This window comes from Zingiber officinale, chromosome 6A (assembly GCF_018446385.1).
Source record: "Zingiber officinale cultivar Zhangliang chromosome 6A, Zo_v1.1, whole genome shotgun sequence".
NCBI classification, from domain to species: domain Eukaryota; kingdom Viridiplantae; phylum Streptophyta; class Magnoliopsida; order Zingiberales; family Zingiberaceae; genus Zingiber; species Zingiber officinale.
In genome coordinates this window covers 14795610-14819932 of record NC_055997.1, presented here as the reverse complement: position 1 = coordinate 14819932, position 24323 = coordinate 14795610, and the positions used below count along the sequence as shown (strand labels likewise).

The 24323-nt window shown below is 36.3% G+C and overlaps 2 protein-coding genes, 1 long non-coding RNA gene and 3 other non-coding genes across 9 annotated transcripts; 2 read left to right on the top strand and 4 right to left on the bottom strand.

Annotated features, from left to right (window-relative positions):
- Positions 1-1448: 1448 nt before the first annotated feature.
- On the bottom strand, positions 1449-2984 carry LOC121993742. The gene is made up of 2 exons (XR_006115390.1): positions 2943-2984; positions 1449-2520 (listed from the first exon to the last, which is right to left on the bottom strand). It is a non-coding gene; the product is annotated as an uncharacterized LOC121993742 (long non-coding RNA).
- Positions 2496-2574, bottom strand: LOC121998975. The gene has a single exon (XR_006116751.1). It is a non-coding gene; the product is annotated as a small nucleolar RNA Z105 (small nucleolar RNA).
- Positions 2627-2720, bottom strand: LOC121999016. Its single transcript, XR_006116784.1, has one exon. It is a non-coding gene; the product is annotated as a small nucleolar RNA SNOR75 (small nucleolar RNA).
- Positions 2797-2886, bottom strand: LOC121999013. The gene has a single exon (XR_006116781.1). It is a non-coding gene; the product is annotated as a small nucleolar RNA SNOR75 (small nucleolar RNA).
- Positions 2985-3122: 138 nt separating the features above from the next.
- Positions 3123-7086, top strand: LOC121995922 (octanoyltransferase LIP2p, chloroplastic-like). Of its 3 annotated transcripts, none has more exons than XM_042549705.1 (6): positions 3123-3306; positions 3646-3795; positions 4763-5027; positions 5423-5573; positions 5766-6126; positions 6640-7086. In XM_042549705.1, the coding sequence occupies exons 2-5, from the start codon at positions 3656-3658 to the stop codon at positions 6089-6091; spliced, it is 882 nt and encodes a 293-aa protein (XP_042405639.1). In that variant the 5' UTR covers positions 3123-3306; positions 3646-3655; the 3' UTR covers positions 6092-6126; positions 6640-7086. The 3 variants fall into 3 exon arrangements, with proteins under 3 accessions (XP_042405639.1, XP_042405640.1, XP_042405638.1); XM_042549706.1 differs by having other exon boundaries at positions 6621-7086; XM_042549704.1 differs by having other exon boundaries at positions 6648-7085.
- A 1119-nt stretch (positions 7087-8205) lies between these two features.
- LOC121995919 (extra-large guanine nucleotide-binding protein 1-like) lies at positions 8206-24278 on the top strand. Of its 2 annotated transcripts, XM_042549700.1 has the most exons (9): positions 8206-9305; positions 9690-9827; positions 9897-10001; positions 10075-10257; positions 11650-11818; positions 20022-20060; positions 21820-22043; positions 23034-23191; positions 23546-24278. In XM_042549700.1, exons 1-9 carry the CDS (start codon positions 8283-8285, stop codon positions 24165-24167), a joined length of 2661 nt encoding a protein of 886 aa, XP_042405634.1. In that variant the 5' UTR covers positions 8206-8282; the 3' UTR covers positions 24168-24278. The 2 variants fall into 2 exon arrangements, with proteins under 2 accessions (XP_042405634.1, XP_042405635.1); XM_042549701.1 differs by lacking the exon at positions 20022-20060.
- The last annotated feature ends 45 nt before the right edge of the window (positions 24279-24323 follow it).

Here is a 24323-nt window from a genome sequence, read left to right as displayed (position 1 = left end):
TGCAACTTTATCTAAGATGTTATTACTTGTGCTCTGGTAAGCTGTAATTGTTATCATACATCGTAGTTTTTCCAAAGCATGAAAGAAAAAGAGAAGCAATACTGACAAGTGTTCAGTTGCAACGGCCTGCAGAGGGGGATGTGAATGTTATTGCAAGTTTCTCATGGCTGTTCTTGCAGTTTGCGGAGGACGCACGAGGAGATGCCGATGCCTGCTGTTCTCACTCGATGGAGAAGAGAGCAGTGAGGCTACGTATGAGCGAGGCCAAGAGAGGAGCAACAGTGGTGAATGCCTTGCGAGGAGAGGAGAGCAACAAGTACACACTAAATTGATTTAAGGAAAAATTTACATTCAGTCCTCATTGACAAAAATAATTTTACATGCACTCCTTTAAAAAAATCTTTATTTTCACTCCTAATCTAATATACTTATTTAATTATCCCTGATATTTTAAATATAAAAAATTTAAAATATATTAAATTAAAATTTATTATATTTTTTATTAAATTGAGTACAATTTCTTTTAATATATTTTTTATTAAATTGAATACAATTTTTTTTTTTACCTCAATTGGATGAGAAATATATTAAATTTTCTTTAAATGATATTTTATCAATGATATTTAATTTGATAAAAAATATAATAATTTTTTTAAAATAATATTAAATTTTAAAAAAATTATATTAAGTAAGAAAAAAAATCATGCTCAATTTAATAAAAAATATACTCAATTCTAATTTAAAATAATAAATTTAATAAAAATTATATTTATTTTTAAACTATTTATAAATAATACTAATTAGATAGAAAATATACAAATTTTCTTTAAATGGTAATACATTTTAAAAAAAATTATATTAAAATAAAATAAAATTATACTCAATTTAATAAAAAATATATTCAATTCTAATCTAAAGTACTATTTTTAAAAAGAATTATATTCATTTTTAAACCTTTTGCACCTAAAAAATATAAGAAATAATTAGATAACAATATTTATATAAGGAAGTTGAAATAAATAAAACTTTACATATAATTTTTTAGAATTGAAGATTTCATACAAAATTAAAATTATGATTTGAAAATTTTCTCTTTAACATTGATTTATAAATTATATTCGATTTCAATTAATAAAATTTCCCTTCCAGATGCCCACGCCTGTGACCGGGTCAGCAGAACAGTACTATATATATATATATATATATATATATTTAATTTTAAAAATTATAAATAAATTTTATTTATTTATTATGTACATTTTCAATCTATTATTTATTAATATCAATATTGATAATTTTTTTTTAAATTCTAATAAATAATAAATTAATTTAATTTTTATTTATTGATAAATATTAAATTAAATTTTAAAAGTTTTTAATAGGATTGACAATTCAATCCTAATTATGGTTGCAATACTCCTTGTGACTTGACATTGATCATTAGGACATGAGGCATAAGCAAATATTAAGCATTCTGAATTCATTTTACAATATTTTGGATGAGGTTATTTATGACAGAGATATATACAAGACCCTCTTAACTGAGGCAGAAAACAGAAATAACTAGAAATGTAAATGAATCAAACGGTTCATGAGTTATTCAAAACTCGTTCAATAAAAAACTCGTTCGAGTTCGTTCATCTTATCAAACCAAACTCGAACTCGATTTCAAGCTCAACAATTTTATCGAGCCGAACTCAAGTTTAAGGATTTCAGCTCGTGAGCTCGCGAACATATTCGTTTATAGACTTGCGAATCAAAAAAACAAACCTTAAACCAAACTAAAAAACAAACTCTAAAACGAATCTTAAAATGAGCTTTAAAATGAGTCAAAAAACGAACTCTAAAACGAATCAAAAACGAACTCTAAACGAGCCTGAGCTCGCTTAACGAGTTAGTTGATAATTGAGCTAATAACGAACCAAGCTCGAACTGTTCGCGAACTTAATAATTCTAAAACGTGCCGAGCTCGAGCCTAATACTATTCGGTTCTGTTCGACTCATTTACATCCCTAGAAATAACATGCTTGATTCACCTGATTTGTTGGCCTTTAGCATTGCACAATCTGTTCTGACTACAATCATCTTCGAGCACATCTGATTCGCTCAATTGTAGGTTTGTCAGGTTCATTTGGTTCGCTTGCTTTCCGTTTGGATCATATAAAAGAACTATTTTCACAATTAACAAAACAACAATGTAAAACCTTATCGAAACTCCATCAATCGAGAAGCACTCACAAACCAAATTATTCCTTTATCACCATCGATTAATGATGAAAGAATTAAAGATAGATTAATACAAATACAAACACATTGATTAATGGATTCTTGACAAAACTCTATCCGCAATCAGATTTTGTAGATAACGTTCTAAAAAGAAAATTCAATAGAAAAAAGATTGAAGTTCCATAACATGACGAGCATGATCGGACAACAAATATAATGGAGAATGGAGAACAACAATCTACATTGCTGAAGAGAACTCGGATTAGCATTCAGAATGAGTAGGAGGTTTAAATTCTGTCAGATAAAAAAATTCTCAGAATTGATATGAGATATTCATCATAATGCCAATCAAAATGAGTATGAAATGCAATTAGAACGAAAAAGAAGAAAGAGACAGGATTTCTTTCAGACAAATGCCTCGATTCGTCCTCATGCATGTTGAATGGAATGGATTAAATCGGACTCGTCATCTATCATTTATCTCATCACCAAGAAATCCAAAGATTGAGAATGAACCGAAAATAGAATGTGAGGTGAAATTAAAACGAAAAAGAAGAAAAGAGACAAGATTTCTTTCAGACAAATGCCTCGATTCGTCCTCATGTTGAATGGAATGGATTAAATCGGACTCGTCATCTATCATTTATCTCATCACCAAGAAATCCAAAAGATCAATCGAAGACAACGAGGGGTGGTGGAGAAGGGAAGGAACATACCGTACTGCAGCGGCGCTAAAATGACTTTTCACCCGCAGCGATGGACATAAGCACATGGGGTTTCGTTATTATTTATAGAGAGAGATAGGGTTAGTGTAACTCTCTGGTTTTACGAAAATGCCCTTTGTTTTTTGTCTATCAATTGGGCCTTGATTTGTACTGCCCAGCCCATTTAGGGCTTTGGCGGAGGTTGCAATGCCGCCAATTTGGCCGGTGAGCTCCAAGCCTCCAACCGGCCGCCATCTGATTAGTCGACTGTGGAACGATTGTTCTCATAGAGATGCTGTGGATCGGCCACCTTTCTTTCGGAGCTATCGATGTTCGCCCGTCGCGTGGGATTGGACTTTTGAGCTCGATTTTAAAGGTATGGTACTTGCATCCGAATCTGTAGGTTTTTTCCCATGCGAAAAATGACATCTTTGGGGGCTGGATCTAGGTTTCGATTCATTTTCTAGGATCATGGTGATCGATACCCCTTTGTTTGTTGATTTATAGCCGGAAGTGAAGCGGAAGGTGATAAGTGTAGATTAGGCATTTGATCCATTTCCTTGCTCTTCATATTTCGTGATAATCGTTAGATTTTGCTCAAGTTGAACAATTTTTCACCTTTTAAGTAATCATGTCGCTGCAATTGTAAACTCATTCGTTTACAATCGATTCGAATTGTTACTGAAATGTAACAGCATAAATCCTCTGTGTCTAGGTGATACAATATGTCGATAACGAATCATTGGTCCATTGCTTCTCCTCCACCACTTCACGCCAAAGTAAAAAATCAATCATCTGTCCGTTTGAGATTCTCGAATGGGCCTGATACGGAAGTTACAACATTTAAGCAGGATTCAAACAGAAGGTTAGCTGATTACTGCAATTATTTACTACATACTGGTGTAATTTCTCTTAAAAATGTTAGATAATGGCATTATTTCATGCTCTGTGATGCAGAACTTGCCTTTTGAGATTCCATTTTTTACTGAGACTTTATGCAGTTTCAACCCCATATGGTTATTGATTTCCTTGGTTTCAGATTTCTTTTCTTTGGTGTTTTTATTAGGATCTGTTTCCACTTGCCTATTCATTTGTTTATAGTCCTGAGAATTTGACATGATATGATGTACATTTTTCATTCCTAATAAAATCAAAGTCTAGAATTATTGATCAATGGAAAACTTTTAAGTAACTGTCGTGCACAATTTGTGGTTTGCCTCAATATTGATGTACATTGCCACTGCTCTGATATTTTCATATCCAAATTTGTCTTCCCTTTTGTTTGATATTCAGTTTGATGTTAAATTCCTATGTCTTTCACAACAGAGTTAAAACCATCTTTGTTGACATTTTTTCTTCAATTTTAATTGAAACTGATCTGCAAAGTGATATTTGTTTGGCATTTGTCTTCTCATTTTGGAAGATCTGGGGACTTGTAAAATGACAACTATATTGTTATTGCTTTATCTGAATACTTACAGCAATAATCTAGTACACATTATATCTTCAACTTCAATATATATTGTTAAAATTTTCTCATGTAGTCATTTCTAGCTTTGTCTTCTATTTTATATGCATGCGAGTTTCATAGATCACCAAAAAATTTCAGTTGAAGTCTTAACTGGTTTATTTTGCAATCTATGTTTTTTTTTTCTCTCATAAAATAACAAGCAGTACTATCTGCGCAGCAAAGAAGCTGCTGCATCTGGTGTTTCATATCTTATATTTCCTCTCCACCAACTTCTAGTTGATTTTCTATGACACTTTGAAAATAAACTACAATCCCTTGTTAAATTTTCTTTAACTGAGGTCCTTTCTTTTGTACCAAGCAGGTGTAAATATTTTGATATGCACAAACAGGTTGTTCCTTACACGGAAGCATGGTCTTGGCAAAAATCAATTGTAGCTAGGAGACAAACTTTAGCAAGGAAAGATGAAGATAATTCTGACATGTTATTAGTCCTTCAGCACCCTCCAGTTTATACACTAGGGACAGGTAGTTCAGAGGAGCACTTGAATTTTGATATACAAGATAGTCCCTATGATGTTTATCGGACTGAGCGTGGTGGGGAGGTCACATATCATGGCCCTGGCCAGGTTTCTCCATGTACTCAGATAATCAGTTTCACATTTTCTGTGTAGCTGTATTGTATACGTATTCCACATTTCTATAAACCTTTGGTTGAAGTAGTAGATTTTTTTGGTTTTCTATAACGCAAACTATTCATAGTGAATTTTTTTCAGTGTGTGTTGTGTTCATTGCGCTCAATTATTTTTGTGCAGTGTCCCTGCCCTAACTTCTTGTTTATGCGAGTCTTAACAACTAATATGCTGTTTTATGTCATAATTCTGATCATATATATGTTTTTATATCTGAGCACTGATTTAACTTCTGCCGTTGAATTGATTATATGAGAAACATTTGGTGGTGTTATTGCTTGCATATATTTTTCTTTATTTGGTAATGATTAGTTTATTTTCTTCCTCCATAGCTGGTTATGTATCCTATCCTCAATTTAAGGCATCACAAAATGGATCTGCACTGGTACCTCCGGTCACTTGAAGAAGTAGTCATCCGGGTCCTATCGTCCACTTTCTCTATAAAGGCCGCAAGACATGAGAGTCTAACTGGAGTTTGGATCGGTATGTCCCTTAGTTTTGTTCTTCTATCATCTCACACTTCCTTGTTTCCATCTATGTCAATGCCTTGCCCATGCTTAGGACAAAGCCATCCCATTCGAAAGCAACATCTATATGCTGTTTCTGGTTCTTATTTAATGCACTTCTACATTTGAATCAATTGTCTGTGCTAAGTTGGACTGAAAACGACAACAGGAAACCAAAAGATTGCTGCGATTGGGATTCGAGCTTCTCAGTGGATAACCTATCATGGCCTTGCGCTGAATGTTACCACAGATTTGACTCCTTTTCAGTTCATTGTCCCCTGCGGCCTACGCGACAGAGGAGTTTGTAGTCTGAAAAATGCGTTGCAGACTTCACCAAACTGGAATGTCGGTGATATGCCATTGATGGACTTGACACATGAATCCCTAATGAAAGAATTCTCTGAAGTTTTCCAACTGTCTCTCGACATCCAGTGTGTTTCTGACAGTGACTATAGTTTATTCAGCAGTGACAGCGAGGATTGTGCTTCAGTTTAACAAGTTATTTCAACTAAAAAGATTGCATCAGAACTGTAAGTTCAGATGATTTGAGGTTCTTTATATTTTATAAGATTTGTGATTTAGATTTAAGATCTATTCAGATAGCATTATATCTGGGTTGTGTCATTGCCACTCTGTTAATTGGCACAAAAAAATAGGAAAAAAAAAACAAAGCAAACTACTAATTGCCTGTCACTCTCAATAAAATGCATCTGATGCAGTCTCCATGGTTTCTGTGCTAGCAAACTTAAACAATGCTTCCACCTTTATATTATTTATTATACATCACAAGCTGTGGATAATTAGGTTTCCTTCCTATAGTGATAATCTCATTCATCTCTCAACAAACACCATATCTTATCTACGTGTAGATTTCTTCGGCTCACTGTTCCCCACTGAATGCATATTTTAATGATACAAGATTTTTGAAACCAGGAATTTGATACTGAAATAGGAAGAACTTACTCCGTTTCATTCATGAAGTTGATCCATTGCTATGTTACTGATTAAGTATTTAATTCTCCAGTTTTATTAAGTGTATGTAGTAATACAGATGGATCAAGGGGAGGAGAAGGCATCTGTCTCCAGCCATATGTCGTCGGCCAGAGCATCATTGCCGCAGTCAGCGTCCTTGCAGAGGAGGGGCAGTGGTGGCGGTTGAGTAAGACTAGTGTGGAACATGTGCCTCCGGTGGCGTATCCTTTGCAGCACGGCATCCTTGTCGAGGGGGCGGCCGCCATGTGGAAGGAGGCAGAGGCTGGTTGTTACATCGCTTCCTAATACCGGCAGCTGTTGTTTCTCCGGTGAGACAGAGGAAGAGGAGGGAGGCTTTGGGGGAAGATTGAAAGCCATGGCTGAAGGCAGAGTGCCCTCTCATAGTCTCAACCAGTAGGATTATATAGACTGAGAAAGAGTCTAATTTGTCTAAAATATTCATAAATACACGCACACAAATAGAACATTGTTTTTTCGGCGTTTTTATTTATAAAAAAAATACCTTATTTCTAAAATCATCAAAAAGGTATTAAAAATAGTATTATTCTCTTTCTATCTCTTCCGCCAATCTCTTAAATTCCCTCCTCATTCTCTATTTTTCAATGTATCCTTTTTTTTTCAAGATTAAAAAAGGCTTGATGTGTTTATATTAGATCCATCGGTGGGTCTGATAAAGTTTATGTATTAAAAAATAGAATGAGATTTAAGAGTTTAACGGGAAGGATAAAAAGGGAATAATATTGATTTTGATAAAATAGTAATTATTTTTTCAGACCTAAATTTATTATTATTGACAAATAGATATTTGATTGTGTGAAGCATAAGATTTATAAAATAAAATAAAATAAAACAATTAAATGGGCTAAAAACTATAAAATATTTTTCATCCCTTGCCTGTAAATAACTTATAAATTTTTATTTACCTCTGTTTGAAGTAAAGTTTGAATTGGTGAATTAACGAATAAAATTTTTAAGTATTTTTTAATTTAATCTGGTGGATAAAAAATTTTCGTACAGTCAAATTAGTTCTCCTCGGATCATTCCAACTAAAAAAACAGTTAACTTTGTATTCTGATTTTATTTTATTTTTATTATTGAAATGTTTAATTTGTCGATCAACATGAACTTATTGCGTCAAACTCACTGTTGGTAGAAAAAAAGTTCAACGACAAGAAAGAAATAAATGGGTAGGCACAAGGAAATAGACTGGCAGTGACTTTATTATATTAATATTCTTTATTTATTATTTGTTATGATAAAGAAAAGAACTAATATTGATGTTGTTGGTTACTTGGTTGACGGCGTAAGTTTTCAATAATTTCTCTGCTCCAATTTTTTAAAATATAAATTATTGATATTAAAAATTTACTTTAACTAGCTTAGATACTTTTTTAAAAAATAATTTTATTATTATCGTTTTGCCTTCACATAATATTTTAATAACTTTTTTGATAGTTTTTCAACATTGATAGTAACGAAAATAGTTTTTTGAAATTGTTTCATACGCCACATCACTGATGATGACGTGGATCCTTTGCCCGGCCCCACCCAGTCAACTCAATCCCGTTTGAATATTCAGCCATCGCGACGCCTTCCCCCCCTCCCCCTCTGTGTTCGCTTGCTCCGCATAAAGTCGCCGGTCGGACTCTTTTCCTCTCATTCTTTCTCGTCTCCGCCGCGCTCGCTAGTCGCCATGCCGCCTCTTCTTGTGCCCTCTTCGGCGGAGACGGAGCCGGAGGCAGAGGCCTCCAGCTATTCCTTCGCCGCGGTCTACGATGGCCCTCCTCTGCCCTACGCCCTGCCCCGCGCCCTCCCCGTCGATGTCGAGCGCATCCCCTTCGCCGCCCTCGCCCCCGTCACCGCTGGCCCCGTTTCGCTCCCCGTAGTCCTCCCGCTCCCCTCCCCGAAGAACCCCACGCCGCTCCTCTCCTCCGCCTCCCCCACCTCCGTCATCGAGAACTATGCCGCCGTCGCGGCCGCCCCGGATTCCGATGCCCTAGGCTCCGACGGATCCCCCGAAATTCTCTCCTCCGAGACCGCCGACGTTTCCGGCACCGTCAGGTTCTCGGAGGAGCTCGGAGGAGCCCACGATCGGCTCTCCACCGAGTCGCCCCTCAGCTCCCCCGCCTCCGCCTTCCGGTCGTGCGCCTCCGAGATCGAGGAAGCCGACGAGTCCTCCGACACGCCGGCTTGGAGGGCGCCGATTGTGACTTTCCAAGAGTCCGGCCAGTCCAATTATTCTACTACGCCAGCAGTTGGGACCACTCCGGTCGCGAACTCGGAGGGTTTGAGGATCAAGAAGGGGGCTTGCTTCAGTTGCTCGAGGGGAAACCGTTTTACGGAGAAAGAGAGTTGCTTGGCTTGCGGTGCCAAGTATTGTGGCAGGTGCGTGTTGACAACCATGGGCATGGGTTCCATGCCTGAGGGAAGGAAGTGCATCTCTTGCATTGGTTATCCGATACTGGAGTCGAACAGAGAGAGACTGGGGAAGAGCTCGCGTTTGCTGAAGAGGCTGCTGAGCGACCTGGAGATTGAACTGCTGATGGAGGCCGAGAAAAACTGCAAGTCAAATCAGTTGAGACCGGAAGATATCCGTGTCAATGGGAAGAGACTCAATCTGGAGGAAATGTTTCTGTTACAGAGCTGTCCGCGCCCTCCTCCTAAGCTTAACCCTGGATACTACTGGTACGACAAGCTTTCTGGCTACTGGGGAAAGGTGAGCTAGAAAACTTACATTAAAGTTGTTCTACGCTTTGTTCTTTGTGTTATATTTGAAAACTCTTCTACAATACGATGGCATCAAATAACCAAAACCATTGGCTTCAGAAAACATGAAGCTTTGCTCCAATCGAACTTACTTGCCTAGGGAGAGATCCAAACACTTTTTTGTTTTTTGTTTTATTTATTCATTTATTTAGAATTTTCAATTCATATGATTTTCAACTAAGTTGATTGCTAGTGCAGATACAATTACATGATAGTATCTATTGTTATAACCAAACTTAGATTGGATGGTTAAGCATTTCTTTTGTGTTGCCTCTTTTTGCTTTGTTTCTGTTGTACTTGTGCCAATAAATTAATTGTTTATGCTAATCAATAGGAAGGACACAAGCCTAATAGCATCATCACAGCACATCTAAATGTTGGGGGGCATCTAGAGAAAAATGCAAGTAAAGGAAACACTGGAATCCAAATAAATGGCCGGGAGATTACAAACGCTGAGATGAAGATGCTTAAGGTACATTATAAATGCTAGTAGTTTTAGTGAAAATTCAGTATAAAGAGATCTGCCTCATCTGTTTTCCAGTGGTCTGGTGTCCCCTGTGCTGGGAATCCTAATTATTGGCTCTCTGCTGATGGAACATACATGGAGGAAGGACAAAAAAAGGTCAAAGGGAAGATTTGGGGAAAGGTAAATGTTGAATTTACCCGTAGCAAAGTGAACTATGTGGAAATTAATTTTCTCATGGTTTCTTATATTGCAGCGCCGTATGAAGCTACTTTGCCCTCTTCTTTCATTGCCATTTCCTAGTCAGAATTCAAAATGTTGTGAAGAGGCAAACAACTTCGTGAAAAGACCTCTTCCTGACAACCTTGATAAGAAAGCAATTCAAAAGCTTTTGTTGATTGGGAGCGATGGATCAGGGGCGACTACTGTTTTCAAGCAGGTATTTACTTGAAACGCTGCAAATTAGAAGAAGAAATCACTTAGGAAAGCCGATAGTTGCTTGTTGTGTTCAATCACATATTATATGATACATATGGCAAATTTGAAGCTGTTTTCCAAAATCTTATTGGTGTGAACACATTATTTATTTGAGAGCATGCCACTGACTTTTTAACATTTTCTGTACCTCCTGCTTCTGAACTTCATTTCAGAGTCTCTTGCTTGAAGGGAACGTTTCTAAAGTAACCCTTTCTTTGAGGTTTCAAGTATGAATTTAGGCTTTTCAAACCTCAAACAATGTCTTGAGTTTCCTCTAATGTAGTAAGATTTTAGCCTTTCTAGCTCAAGTTAAAAACATACATCAACAAAAGTATTAAAAGATGATTTTAGGCAGTAGGCGACCTAATACATAGAGCCTAGACCGTACATGGGCACCTAGGTGAGGGCATATGCTGTTGGTATTAAAATACTATTAAAAATAGGAAAGAGAAGTAAATTAAGTAGAAATAACTAATATTGATGTATATGTAAATTATAACAAGACACTAAATTCAATAGTTTACGACCATAAATCCAAATTGAAAGAAAACATATAACTAGCTTATAATTAGTATCGTGCTACAATATTAAATATAGATAAAAAAAACTAATGTCAAATGGATTAAAAAAACATAGAAAAATTATTATTTTTCTTTAGACCACCATGGAAACTCTAGGTTGCCTAGGTTGTTTAGGCGGATTGGTTGGGCCGCCTAGGCTAATTAAGCACACTGCCTTTGCCGCCTACGCTACTTGGGAAGGTTGTGTGAGCCTGCTAAGTTGCTTAGGAGGATTGTCCAGGCTGCCCAGGTGGTCTGCCTAGGCTGCATTTTAAAAGGATCACCTAATATGGGCCACCTATCTACTAGGCAAAGCGAACTCTTGGCTAAACAACCTAGGCACTCTCGTTACAAAACAATAACATCAACCTCTCTCTTCACATGATATTTATTCTTTAGCTGGTAGATGTTAAGTACAATTTATGAACTTACTACTTTAAAATGGATTTTTATACTAATAGATGATGAGGTTGCTGATATTGGGACTAATTTTGTTTCTTTTAGTAATCATGTTCTAGGACGAAATATTTTCTCTGATGTTTATTTTTAATACTGGCCTCTTGGCATAGTGATGAGTTAGTGCCAATCATTGCCATTGAGACACCCCAAAACTAACCGAAACAACTTTCATTACTTCTGAATGTGATGCTGAGAACTTTAGAACTGTACATATTTAACTCCTTAAAAAATGGTTTCTTGTGTGAGCATCTAATGTTTTGCATAGCTTGAAATGGAAGTTCCATTATTTAAAATCCCACATTAATCAGGCATAACTGTTTTATTGGTTGTTTCAGGCCAAATTGTTTTATGGGCTATCATTCTCGGAGAATGAGTGTCAAGATATTAAAATTATGATACAGACCACCATATACCGAGACCTTGCCTTGTTGCTTGAGTGCCGTGAATGGTTTGAAGAAGATATTTTGACTGGGAGGAGAGGAAACCTGCAATTTGATTCTTCAGGTACAAGACCAATTTTCAATTATTCTGACTTACATTTGCAACCATGCAAAATTGTGTTCATTAACTACTAAATTTTCCACACATGAGTTGTGCAAGTAGCGTATGTTGGTGTCAATTTGATGATGTATAAGTTTATAATGAAGTTACTTGTAATATTGAACGTCCAGGTTATCATACCATCGAAATAATGGCCTTATGATTTTAGGTTCAATAACAAAGGGGTTTCTTTTATCTTTGTATATTTTGTTTCAATTGAAGCATGAGTGCTTACTTTGTATTAGCTGTATATGTAGGCTCGAAGAAAGTGCTAGAAGGGGTGAATAACCCTCATGGCTTTTTCATGTTTTCGTAAAACTTAGAGTTAAAGCAGTGATGCTGATCTAGGCGCCTGGAAGGATCTAGGCGCCTCAAGCTAATTCAGGCGCCTGAAAGGTATTTAGGTGTCTCTGTCACCTCGACGCATGGTTGGTTTGCGCGTGCCTAATCCAGGTGCCTCAAAGGAATTGAGGCGCCTAGGATGGGATAGAGTCGACCAGGAGAGCTTCGCTCAGTGCTAGCCACGTCAACGACCAAGGGGCCTCAAAGGGATTGAGGTGCCTAGACGAGGATAAGGCGCGATGAGCTTGAATCCGATCAGATTCGATTGAGGCACCTTAAAGGCATAGAGGCGCCTGGATGATCCTTTATAAAGGGGTTAGACCAACAGCTTGAATCATCACTTCTACTCACCGCTAACAACTTCAAACGATCAAACGATCTTTGTGCTTCTCCAAACTTCGACTACAACACTAGGACGCTACTCCGACAATGTTTTTAAAGTAAACATTATTTTGATTAACATTTTTAAAGTAAGCAACAATTTCAATGAGTAGAAAGCATTCTCAAAGTAAGAACTTCATTTATTTGGAAAATATTTTTAAGTTCATAAAAATGCTCATCCTTAGCTAAGGTTGTTTAATTTTAAAAAATTCCAAGTTTTTAGAAAAAAATGCTCCCCCTTAGTTAAGGTTTAACCCCTTGAATCATCACTTCTTCTCACTGCTAACAACTTCAAACGATCAAATGATCTCCGCGCTGCTCTGAACTTTGACTACTACACTGGGACACTGCTCTAACAACTACGCTCTACTACAAATCTCGTAAAGTTGTCGGTATAATTTATTTAAGCAAAAGTTATATTTTCATATCCTAGATTTTGTACTTAATCGAATTAATAGTGAATTGCCCAATGAAAGTGATTAACAATTGCGGGTCTTAGAGTAGGAGTCTCAAAGGCTCCGAACCATGTAAAACTAATCATGTTAGCATTATTTTAATTATTGTCTTATTTCTGCTGCTTTAACTCTAAGTTTTACGAAAAACGTGAAAAAGCCACGAACGTTATTCACCCCTCTAACACTTTCTTCGATCATATAATTGGTATCATAGCTAATATCTGTATATATTAGCTAATATAGATGTCAATTAGCAAGCTGTCAATTAACTTAATTACAGTTTTCTAAGATAGATTCTTTCCTAAGATACATTTCTAGTTTTGTATATAAATATGCCTCACTCTTCAATAAAGTGTACTAATTTTTTTATCTCAAGTAATATGGTATTAGAGCATTAGAAATTCGAAATTAGGGTTCCATCTCCGCCTCTTCTACCCCTCACATACAGGCGCTCGCGGCGATACTTCTCGCTGCAACAGTCGCCGCCCTTATCTAACCCTAGTGTCAGCAGAATCACCACCGTAACCTCCAACTCTGTCTTCCTCATCTTCGTCTTCCCACTTCGGCGGTCGCCCAACCTCCCACTGTGGAAGTGTTGCAGCAGATTCCTTTAACGTCACCGGCCATTCTTGGATCGATCTCTGTCACTGATTTGTTTGATCCGTTCTTGGTGAAGATTCTCTATTTGAACGTGAGTAGCACTGACATGCGATTGTAAGTTGCGTCATCCCATGCGCCGAGTAGCCACCATCGCTGCCCTCCTTCAATGCGGTTTCCTTGTTGCCCTGCCCCACTCATGACCATAGTTGTGAAAAATGTGCGCCTAGCTGCGCCTAGGCGTGCCATTTTCGCCTGGGTAGTGACCCAGGCGAAATACTTGAAAGAAGCGCACTTAAGCGTAAGCCTTTTGAGAGGTTAAGGCACGCTTAAAGTGCAATTCCCTCACCTTATTGAAGTGAAAAAAAAAATTTAATGTCAACCCATACCTTTAATTACCCTTTAAATTAATTAGGTTGCATGCATGCCGCATATTTTTCTAGCATGACTCTTCTTCTCCTCTAGAAAATAAATATCAACCTTTAATTAGGTTGCATGCATACTATATATTTTTCATGAGTGACTCTTCCTCTCTCTTAGAAAATGAACATCAACCTTAAATTAGGTTGTATGCATGCAACACATTTTTCATGAGTGACTCTTCCTCTCTCTTAGAAAATGAACATCAACCTTTAATTAGGTTGTATGCATGCAACACGTTTTTCTTGCATGACTCTTCTTCTCCCGTAGTAAATGAACATCAACCTCACTTGCAAACTTATTTCTCTCTACATGGCCCCTAGGGTATAGCCGAGTTGGTTATCACATGGTAGGTTTGCAAAATTGAGCAAGGGTCGAATCTAGGCAAAGATCGAGGAATTACCCTCCCATGTGATGGTTAATTTTGGTTTGCTGATTTACTCTCTCCCAATGGTGTGGGGCAGTCGTGGGAGAGCCGTCAGGGTGACGGATTTCACTTTTTGTAGAATTATTTCTCTCTTCGTGACTCTTTAATATTTGAAGTTTGTTTTTTCTTTAATTTGAAGTTTGATTTTGATTATGAAGATAAACTATTTCAATATTTGAATGTTAGTAAATTTAATATTTACATTATTGTTTAATAGTTTATAGATTATAATTTCGTTAGTGAAATTTGTTGGTAGAAATTTCCTATATATATTGAATTGTATAAATTTATACCCAAAGCGCCTTCAGTAAGACGTGCACCTTACCTTACGCTTAGTGCCTCATACCCCATAGCACCTATGCGTTAAATAACTATGCTTGTGATGGTTTTCCTATTGTCGGAGCCTTCGCTTGCCAACCGTCGATGCCAATATTGGTTCGACCTTCCTTGTCGCTCGCTCTTATAGCTGAGAATAAGCCTTTGATTGTGATAGATGTGGTGCCTATGGTGTCTAAAATCATGTACCATAAGTTAAATGGTTTAAACTATTTGGATTGGAGTTAAGATTGTTCATCTTTATCTATGAAGTATCATAAAGATGGTCATTTGACTGATGATCCTCCTAAAGATGATTCGAAGTAGACATGGCTTCGAGAGGATGCTTGCTTGTTCCTCTAGATTTGGAATTGTATTGATAGTGATGTAAGTATTTTGATCAATCACTGTGAATTTGTTAAAGAATTGATAGATTACGAATTTTTATACTCTGGAAAAGGGAAGGAAATGGGAATCTCTCCTACATGTATGAAGTTTGCAAAGCCTTTTACCATGTGGAAAAACAAGATCAACCTCTAGTCAATTATGTTATGACGTTCAAGAAGATATATGAGGAGCTTAATATGTTTCTGCCCTTTAACCCTGATGTGATGGTTCAACAATGCCAATGAGAGCAGATGGCTTTCATGAGCTTCCTCGTTAGCCTATCTCTCAACTTTGAGTCTGCTAAGTCACAAGTTCTCTATGCTTCTGAGGTCTCCTCTTTACAAGATATATTTAGTCGTGTTCTTCATATAAAAAATATTGCATCTGTTCTGCTTAGTGGTGTTTTGGTAAGTCGCAATATTAATTATGTGCTTGGAAATCAACCAATCACAGTGGAAACAAAGGAGGTACCTTCAGTACTATTCATTTGAGGCACTTCCGAGGCACCTCTAGTTCATTAGAGGCACCTTCAGTAATATTCATCTGAGGCACCTCCGGTCCAATCCGAGGCACCTCTAGCACTGTTCATCCGAAAATGGTTAACTTCCATTGTCCCCACATACTCAGACACAAGACATCAAACACACAGAGTCTAACTTAACTCGGTTGATCACATCAAAATTAACCTGGGGCACTTACAATCTCTCCCTTTTTGATGTGCATCAATCCAAGTTAAGGTAGGGTAAACAAATAATAAATTTAAATTTATCAATTAAGTACAAGACAGAAAATATAGAAAATTGCAATTAAAAACATTAAATATTTTAAACTCCCCCTTCTCCTCTAATTTCTCCCCCTTTGATTATATAAAAAAATAAGGAAAAGATATAGAAAAATAGTAGAAAATTTTGCTAGGGATTGTAATCATATTTGTTAGGAATGTATCTTTTTATCGAAATTATTTTGCAAAGAAAATAATTTTTAACAATTAATCCTCATTTTACCAAAAATAATTTAAGAATTACTTTAATTTTCAAAAAATCTTGAAAATTTTTGTCAAGTCCATACCGAAGCAGATCAGGATAAAAAATTTCACGAAATTCATATTTTTCTTTTAACTAAAATAAATATTTTTTTAATTTTCAAATTTAAATGCTTAAAAATATATTTGGACTTGTAAAAATCTTGCTATTTTTTCTAAACAAAGAAAATATAATGGTTATCTACATAAAAATTAAGTTTTTCAAAAATCAATCTTCGAAAATTTTTATATTAAAAATTCGTTTTCAGTAAATAATTTACAAAGAATTATATATCGAACTAAAATTTTCAAAATTATTTATGCTAACAGATAACATTTTTATCTATCACAAAAAAATATTTAACAAAAAAATCAAACAGATAATATTTATTCAACTTAATTTTCCCAATCCATTAAAAAAAATCAAACATGCATATAAAATTTATTTCTAGCAATTTAAAAAAATCTAATGAGTCAAAATAGATTTAGGTATCTAAAATAAATTCTTACATACGGGATTTATTAAGTATTTTCGTGGAATATCATTTTTGACATGTTTACAATTTGACCCTTGTAATTTTTCAAATACCAATTAAGTCCTCCAAAATGTTTAAAATTCAGAATTTGCATAAACTTTGAATTTGAGCATGTAGAATTCTTTTTTAGCAATTCTATTTGATCTTTTAATTTTTCATTTTCAATTTGAAGTTTATCAAATTATTCTAAAGGACATGCTGTTGTTAACTTAATTTTGAGATCATTGCACATTCTTTTTAAACTTACATACTTGTTCCTTAATTTATATAAACACCTATGCATCATTTTAATGCCATTATATAACTGATCAGGGGGTAGACAACATACCTCACTTATCGTGTCACACTCGTAATTTGATATTTTCCCTTCATTGCTGTTTTACCCTAAAGTAGTTTCTCTTTCATCAATGCTCTCCTCTTGGTAGTCTGCCATTAGTGCGAGTCCAACATACTTTTCATTCTCGGACTTTCAGATGATGATTCACTCCATGTTGCTTTTAGGTTCTTTTGTTTGAACTTTCTTAACCCTTTGTCTTTCTCTTTTTCTTTGTTTTTCAATATGGGGCAGTTGCCTTTGATGTGTCCCCCTTCATTGTAGTTGTAGCATCGTACTTTTCTTTTTCTCAGAAGAAACTTCTTGGTTTGCATCTTATTAAATTTATTAGTTTTAAATTTTTTAAAACTTTCTTACCATGTAAGCTCTTTCATCTTCGTCAGCCAATGATTCTGAATTCGACTCGATCTTCTTAGCTTTGAATGCTAGGTTCTAGGTCGATTTCTCCTCTTTGCTTAGACATGTACATCTCGATTCATGTAATTTAAAAGTAGAAAATAAACTTTCTAACTACTTACCTCGAGATCCTTGGAGATGTAGTTGGAGTCTACTATAGACATCCATTCCGATGTTCTCGGGAATGCATTCAAAACATACCTTAATGAATCCCAATTCTTGTTTCTCCCTTTTCCATTCGGAGGTTCGTCAGTTGATTTAGGAGTAGGTCTCGTCTTGTTAGCTTAGTCTCCGAGGTTCCTTCATGGAGTTCCAGGAACTTCTCCTGGAGTTCTTTGGCGAATTTGTAGGTGCCAATTCGGTTGATTTCTTGAGGCGGCAGTACACTGTGTAGGTGGAATTCCGCTTTCCCGTTGGCTACGAAGTCATTCTGCTCCTTGTTCCAAAGATGCTCTTTCGTTTCTTCTCCATGTTGATCTTTGGGTACTACAAAATCATATTTAATTATTAAAAGTATATTGAAGTCGGTTTTAAAAAATACCTCTATACGGTGCGAATTCACCCTCGAACTTTGATGGATAAATACTTGGTCCGACCATCTTCTTGTTGCTTGAGTCGGCGGTTAGTTCTTTTGAAGCGGTTGGGATCTGATACCAATTGTTGGACCGTCGTGGACTGGCTAGAGGGAGGTGAATGCAATTTAAGTTAGATAATTCTCTTGCTTTCTATTTAGCAAGGACCCTGAAATATTAATTAATCAAAATAATAAATAACATTAAATGAAATAAGAGACCAGAAATTACTTGGTTACAACCTAGATAGTTGTTAATCTAAGGCAAGTGAAAGTGCACTAAATATCTCTTTCGTTGAAGGTGGAGTAGCCTTTTACAAACTTTGGAAGCTCAAAACAGAATGTAGAAATGAAATACAAGTTGAGTTCTTAAACTCCTAGCTCTAAGGTGCTATGTATAGCATTATGGAAAAAGTTATTGTTGGTTGATATGGCTTGGAGGCTCTTCTAAAGGCATTCAGGGTGTCTCCAAGTGGATAAAGTTTTATCCACGTTGCGAAGTCTACGCAACAGCTCTGCTTCATTGGAGGAATCTCCAAGTAGCTGAAGGCGCCTTGGCTACTATTCATCCTAGGCGCCTTCAACACTATTCATTGGAGGCGCCTCCCGTCCGATTCGAGATGCCTTTAGCATTGTTCATCCGAAAATGGTTAACTTTCATTGTTAACCATTTTTCGCTCCGATCGTCCGGAGTTGAGCTCACCCAAACTCAACTCTAACCTTCTCCTTGAATAGGCTTACTCCTCGATTTCTCGTCCCTCGGATGCGCTGTGCGTGTCCTCTTCGCTCCACTGGTGTACTCTTTCGCAGCTCCTCATCCATCGAATGCACTAAGCCCGTTGACTCACTTCACATGTCATCCTTCTCACTTACCACGTTTTCCATTTGACTTCTTGTGTTCCTAAGTCCTTGCACACTCAGACACAGGGCATCAAACACACATGATCTAACTTAACTCGGTTGATCACATCAAAATTAACTCGAGGTACTTACAAATACTCTATCCTAAAATGGTGTGGTAGAATTAGGGCTGCAAACGAATCGAGCCGGCTCGTGAGCTTTTCGAACCGGCTTGAAAAATATTCGATTCGTATTCGAATTTATCGAATTCGAACCGAACTCGAACATGTTCGAACTTTTTTTCGAACCGAACTTGAGCCCAAATTATATTGTTCGAGCCGCTCGCGAGCCCTAATATTTATTAATATAAGTTAAATATATATTAAATAAATAAATTTCGAGCCTTTTGAACTTATTTTCGAGCAATAATTCGAATAGTTCGCAAACATGTTCGAATATTTCGAGCCGAACTCGAACCCGAGCCCTAACTCGAACCGAACTCGAACCAAACATTTTGAATTTTTCGAGTTTCGAATCAAACTCGAACTCGAATATATCTATTTCGAGCCGAATTCGAGCCTTAAATTTTTCTGCATATTCGGCTCGATTCGATTCGTTTACACCCCTAGGTAGAATGTAAAAACAGACATCTTCTTGAAACTGCATGGGCCTTTTTATTTCAAATGGATGTTCCGAAACCTTTTTGGGCTCATATTTTCTCATTAATCGTATGTCATCCTCTATTTTCACAGTGAGATCCCTTACAAAATCATTTTTCCCAATAAGTCTTTTCCTGTTAATCCTAGGATATTTGGTAGCATTTGTTTTATTTGGGATGTTCATCTGCATGTCATTGAATTAGATCCCAAGTCTTTGATGTGTATCTTTCTTGGTTATTCTTATCTTCAGAAAAGTTATAAGTGTTATTATCCTAGTATTAACAAATATCTTATCTTAATTGATGTTACTTTCATGAAAGACGCATCTTATTTCCCGTCCTCACCTACTCATACTCATCAAAGGAAGACACTTTTTCTATTGTAAAATTGATATCTGTTCAATTATTTATTCCAATGATCGCTACTCATCATTGACTTTTACATTAACTTTATATCAAGAATACTTTTCTTTATGGTGATTTTTAGGAGGAGGTGTATATGGAGCAACCTCCAGGAGGAGTCAAGGTGAGTTTATTGTCTTTGAAAATCTTTGTATGGTTTGAAACAGAGTCCTCGTACTTGGTTTGGAAAATTTAGTTAGGTTATTGGAAAATTTGGTATGATGAAAAGCAAGTCTGACCATTTTGTATTCTACAAGCAATCAGGAGCTGGTATTATTCTATTAGTTGTGTATGTGGATAATACAAGCATCTCATCTCTTAAGTCTTTCATTCATAGTCAACTTCACACGAAGGACTTGTGGATGCTAAAATATTTCTTAGGTGTTGAAGTTACGAGGAGTAAAAAATGTATATTTTTATCTCAGAGAAAATATGTCCTCGACCTATTAATTGTGACAGAAAAATTGGGGGCAAAGTCTTATAGTGCTCCAATGACTCAGAACATTTACCTCATAGGAAATGGAGAATTATTTAAACATCCTGACAGATATCGAAGGTTGATTGGGAAGTTAAATTACCTTATCGTTACTCGTTCAAAAATTGCATATTTAGTAAGTATTGTCAGTCGATTTATGCCATCTCTAACAGTTCATCATTGGGCAGCGCTAGAGCAAATTTTGTGTTACTGGAAAGGAACACCCAGACGGGGTATCGTATATGCAAATCATGGACACACTCATATTGAATGTTTTTAAGATGCAGATTGGACAGATTCCAAAATGGATAAAAGATCTACTTCAGGTTATTGTATCTTTGTTGGAGGAAATTTAGTCTCATAGAAGAGTAAGAAGTAAAACGTTGTGTCATGATCCGATGTAGAGTCAGAATATAGGGCTATGTCACTGTCTCTATCTGAGATAATGTAGATATATCAACTCTCGATTGAAATAGGATTTAAAATTTCAGTACCAGCAAAACTGTGGTGTGATAACCAAGTTGCTCTTCATATTGCATCGAATCCTGTGTTTCATAAGCAAACTAAGCACATTGAAATTAATTGTCATTTTGTTCGTGAGAAAATTCAACAAAGCTTGATTTCTACATGATATGTGAGAACTGGAGAACAACTAGGGGGCATCTTCACAAAAGCTTTAAATGTAGTTCGAGTTGATTATCTTTGTAACAAGTTGGGTATGATTAATATCTATGCTCCAACTTGAGGGGGAGTATTGCTTTGTGACCAAAAGGTCACGGGTTCGAATCCTGGAAACAACCTCTTGCAAAAAGCAGGGTAAGGCTGCGTACAATGGATCCTTCCCCGGGACCTCGCATAGCGGGAGCTTCGTGCACCGGGCTGCCCTTTAACTTGAGGGGGAGTATTAGCTATATATATATCTGTATATATTAGCTAACATAGTTGTCAATTAGCAAGCTGTCAATTAGCTTAATTATAGTTTTCTAAGATAGATTCTTTCTTAAGATAGATTTCTAGTTTTGTATATAAATATGTCTCACTTTTCAATAAAGTGTATTAATTCTTTTTATATCAACACTTTGTTTTCACTTGACTTAAACATTATAAAAAACCCAACTGATTGCCAAAATGTGCAAGATAATTGATCCTAGATGCTAACTTCTCTAGAAAGTTGGACTAGTGTGCATAGCCAATTATTGTACTAAACCCAAATGATGAGATATTACCTTTATGATAAATTGAACAAGTAGTCTAGAGTCGTTAAACCTCTATATCCACAATAAGTCCACCGTTTTATCCTGTTGACACATTCTCTTCAGTATACTACTTTTAATCTATATGATTCGAAGTTTTAGTACTAAGTTTATGGAAGAGATAAAACAATCTGATCATTCAATGTGTTGGGCAGGAGATGAAACAGACTTTTCATTGGTTCCACGGTTGAAGTCATTTGCTGATTGGCTCCTGAAGGTTCTTACCTCTGGTAATTTTGAAGCTATTTTCCCAGCTTCTTCTCTAGAGAATGCTACATTAGTGGAAGAATTGTGGAAAAATTCTGCTATTCAAGCTACATACAAGCGTAGAAGTGAACTTCGACTCCTCCCTTCCATTCGGAGTTATTTCTTAGAAAGGGTAACATGCTCCTTGTTCTTTTCTTCCGTTTGCAACTTTGCATTCTTAAATTTCAAGGAATTACATTAAAGTTTCAGCATGGTTCACTTTTATCGATTTAATTGAAGTTTCATATGTATACCTACTATGATCTTCATACAAGTTGATTTTGTGATGTAGGATGAGAGAAAATCTATATAAAATGGCTTGCGTGGCAGATCAATTATCATGGCATATTGACCACGGACATGGACTTCGTATTGCAATTTGCAAGATTGTTATTTAACATTTTAGTTGTTGGCATGCGACGACGTAAGAACTGATTTTTGGTAAAATTAGAAAATCCAATGCGGTAGAAAAAATGTGCTTAAGTTGGCAATCTCATAAAAAGGCTCGCGTGCTTTCATCGGGGATCTCATGGAAAAGCAGATAGAATAAAATAAAGAAATTGTTTTGTTTCCTGAGTATATTTCTTAGATGCATTAAGATTCATGCAAAATAAACTGTCTTGAAGATAGTAAAAATACGGAAAAAAAGAAATAACTTGTCTTTAGACCCTGAACCAGTTTATTTAAACTAAATTCTATTTGCATCATCAGCTTCATCTTGGGTCTTCCCTTCCAATGAACGAGATAACACTGAAAGTTGTTCTCAAATAAATGGATCATCTTGCATCAGATTAGCATTTCCAATAGATAAGATAACACAAAGGACTTGTAGAGGAAACAGATCATTTATCAGTATAAGCTTTTTGATATTATTTCATGATGATTCCTATCTGGGCTTGGGACTGACATTGATTGTTTTGCCTTTCAAATGACCAGTTCCAACTTTCCAACATAGAAGTGCGAGAGGCTTAATAGTATGTTTCTCAGGAAACATGTCAGTAAGATGAATAGCAACTGAGCATTCCCTTTCATTAGTCTACATACTGGAAACTATGGTGAATTTAATAATATGTAATTCCTTCATCGAAACTTGTTACTAAAACTGTTTTTGTTTATTCTTCAGGTCATTGATATATCCAGAGACAATTATGAACCATCTAATGTGGACATTATAAATGCGGATGGAATAAATTCCTCCAATGGAATAGCGTCGACAGAGTTACAATTACCTTGTACTGGAAGTAGTATAGATGATCATGAGCAGCGGCAAACAATCTCAAGGTTGGTTAATGCTATCTTCAGTGATTGTTTTGATGTTGCAAGATTTTGACAATACATGTTCAACTGCTATAGGTGCGACAAAAGCATTTTTCCATGCATATCGGAAATGGGAAAAAAAAAATAGTATCAGATTATATTTTTTCAGATCTTCCAATGGTTGAAGATTATAAGATTTGATTCTACTAATTCCTAAATGTTGTTGAGCCAGCTTGGCTTTGAGTTGGACACAACTACTTAAAATGTTTGGAATTTTGTTTTTTTTTACTTTCCCGGTAGAATGCCGAGGACAGGATCCTTTCTGTCAAGTATCATCGACTAGAATTCTAATGCATGCTTCCAACTCATTTATGGTAGGTATCAGCTCATCCGAGGACCTTACAAAGGTACCGGAGAGAGGAACTGCAAATGGCTGGACATGTTTGAAGATACAAGGATGGTGATTTTCTGCATTGCTCTGACCGACTACGATGAATATTACATAGATACAAGTGGTGCAGTCATCAATAAGATGATAGAGAGCCAAAGGCTCTTTGAGAGCATTGTTAGTAATCCGACCTTTGAAGAGAAAGATTTTCTGCTGATACTTAGCAAATTTGATTTGTTTGACCAGAAGCTAGAGACCACTCCCTTAAGCTTATGTGAATGGTTCAACAACTTCCATCCACTCGTAAGCAGTCACCCACCTAAGCGAAACAACACCAGTTGCGGGTCCAGAGAAGCCACAAAAGCCGAGCAAGCTTTTCACTACGTCGCAAGGGAATTCAAGACATTGTTTCAGTCAATCACCGGGAGGAAACTCTATGTTACACACGCTAACGGATTGGATTCTGATTCTGTCAATGCAGCACTTCAATATGCAAGAGAGATAATTTGCTGGACTGAGGCATGGTCACTCGGTGGTGGCAATGTTGAATCAATGTATAGCACAGAACCAAGCTCCACTTCTCACTCCCTTCTCACAGAGAAGAAGGTGTAAGTATGCATCCCTCTCCTTTCCTTCTTTCTTCTTAGATAAAAAAATTTGCCTGAATGTGTATATCCATTTTTCGAGTGCAAATTTACGGTATTTTAACCATAATCTGTACCACATTAGTTCTTGCTGCTATGCTTACAAAATAAACAGAACCCCAAT

Bases quoted from the DNA above. Each gene is read 5' to 3' on its own strand.
- LOC121995922 (XM_042549705.1), top strand. From the start codon at position 3,656: ATGTCGATAACGAATCATTGGTCCATTGCTTCTCCTCCACCACTTCAC. The intron at 5,028-5,422 runs GTTTCTCCATGT...CTTCCTCCATAG, and splicing joins CATATCATGGCCCTGGCCAG to CTGGTTATGTATCCTATCCT. The intron at 5,574-5,765 runs GTATGTCCCTTA...AAACGACAACAG, and splicing joins TCTAACTGGAGTTTGGATCG to GAAACCAAAAGATTGCTGCG.
- LOC121995919 (XM_042549700.1), top strand. From the start codon at position 8,283: ATGCCGCCTCTTCTTGTGCCCTCTTCGGCGGAGACGGAGCCGGAGGCA. The intron at 22,044-23,033 runs GTAACATGCTCC...TTTATTCTTCAG, and splicing joins GGAGTTATTTCTTAGAAAGG to GTCATTGATATATCCAGAGA. The intron at 23,192-23,545 runs GTTGGTTAATGC...CATTTATGGTAG, and splicing joins CAGCGGCAAACAATCTCAAG to GTATCAGCTCATCCGAGGAC.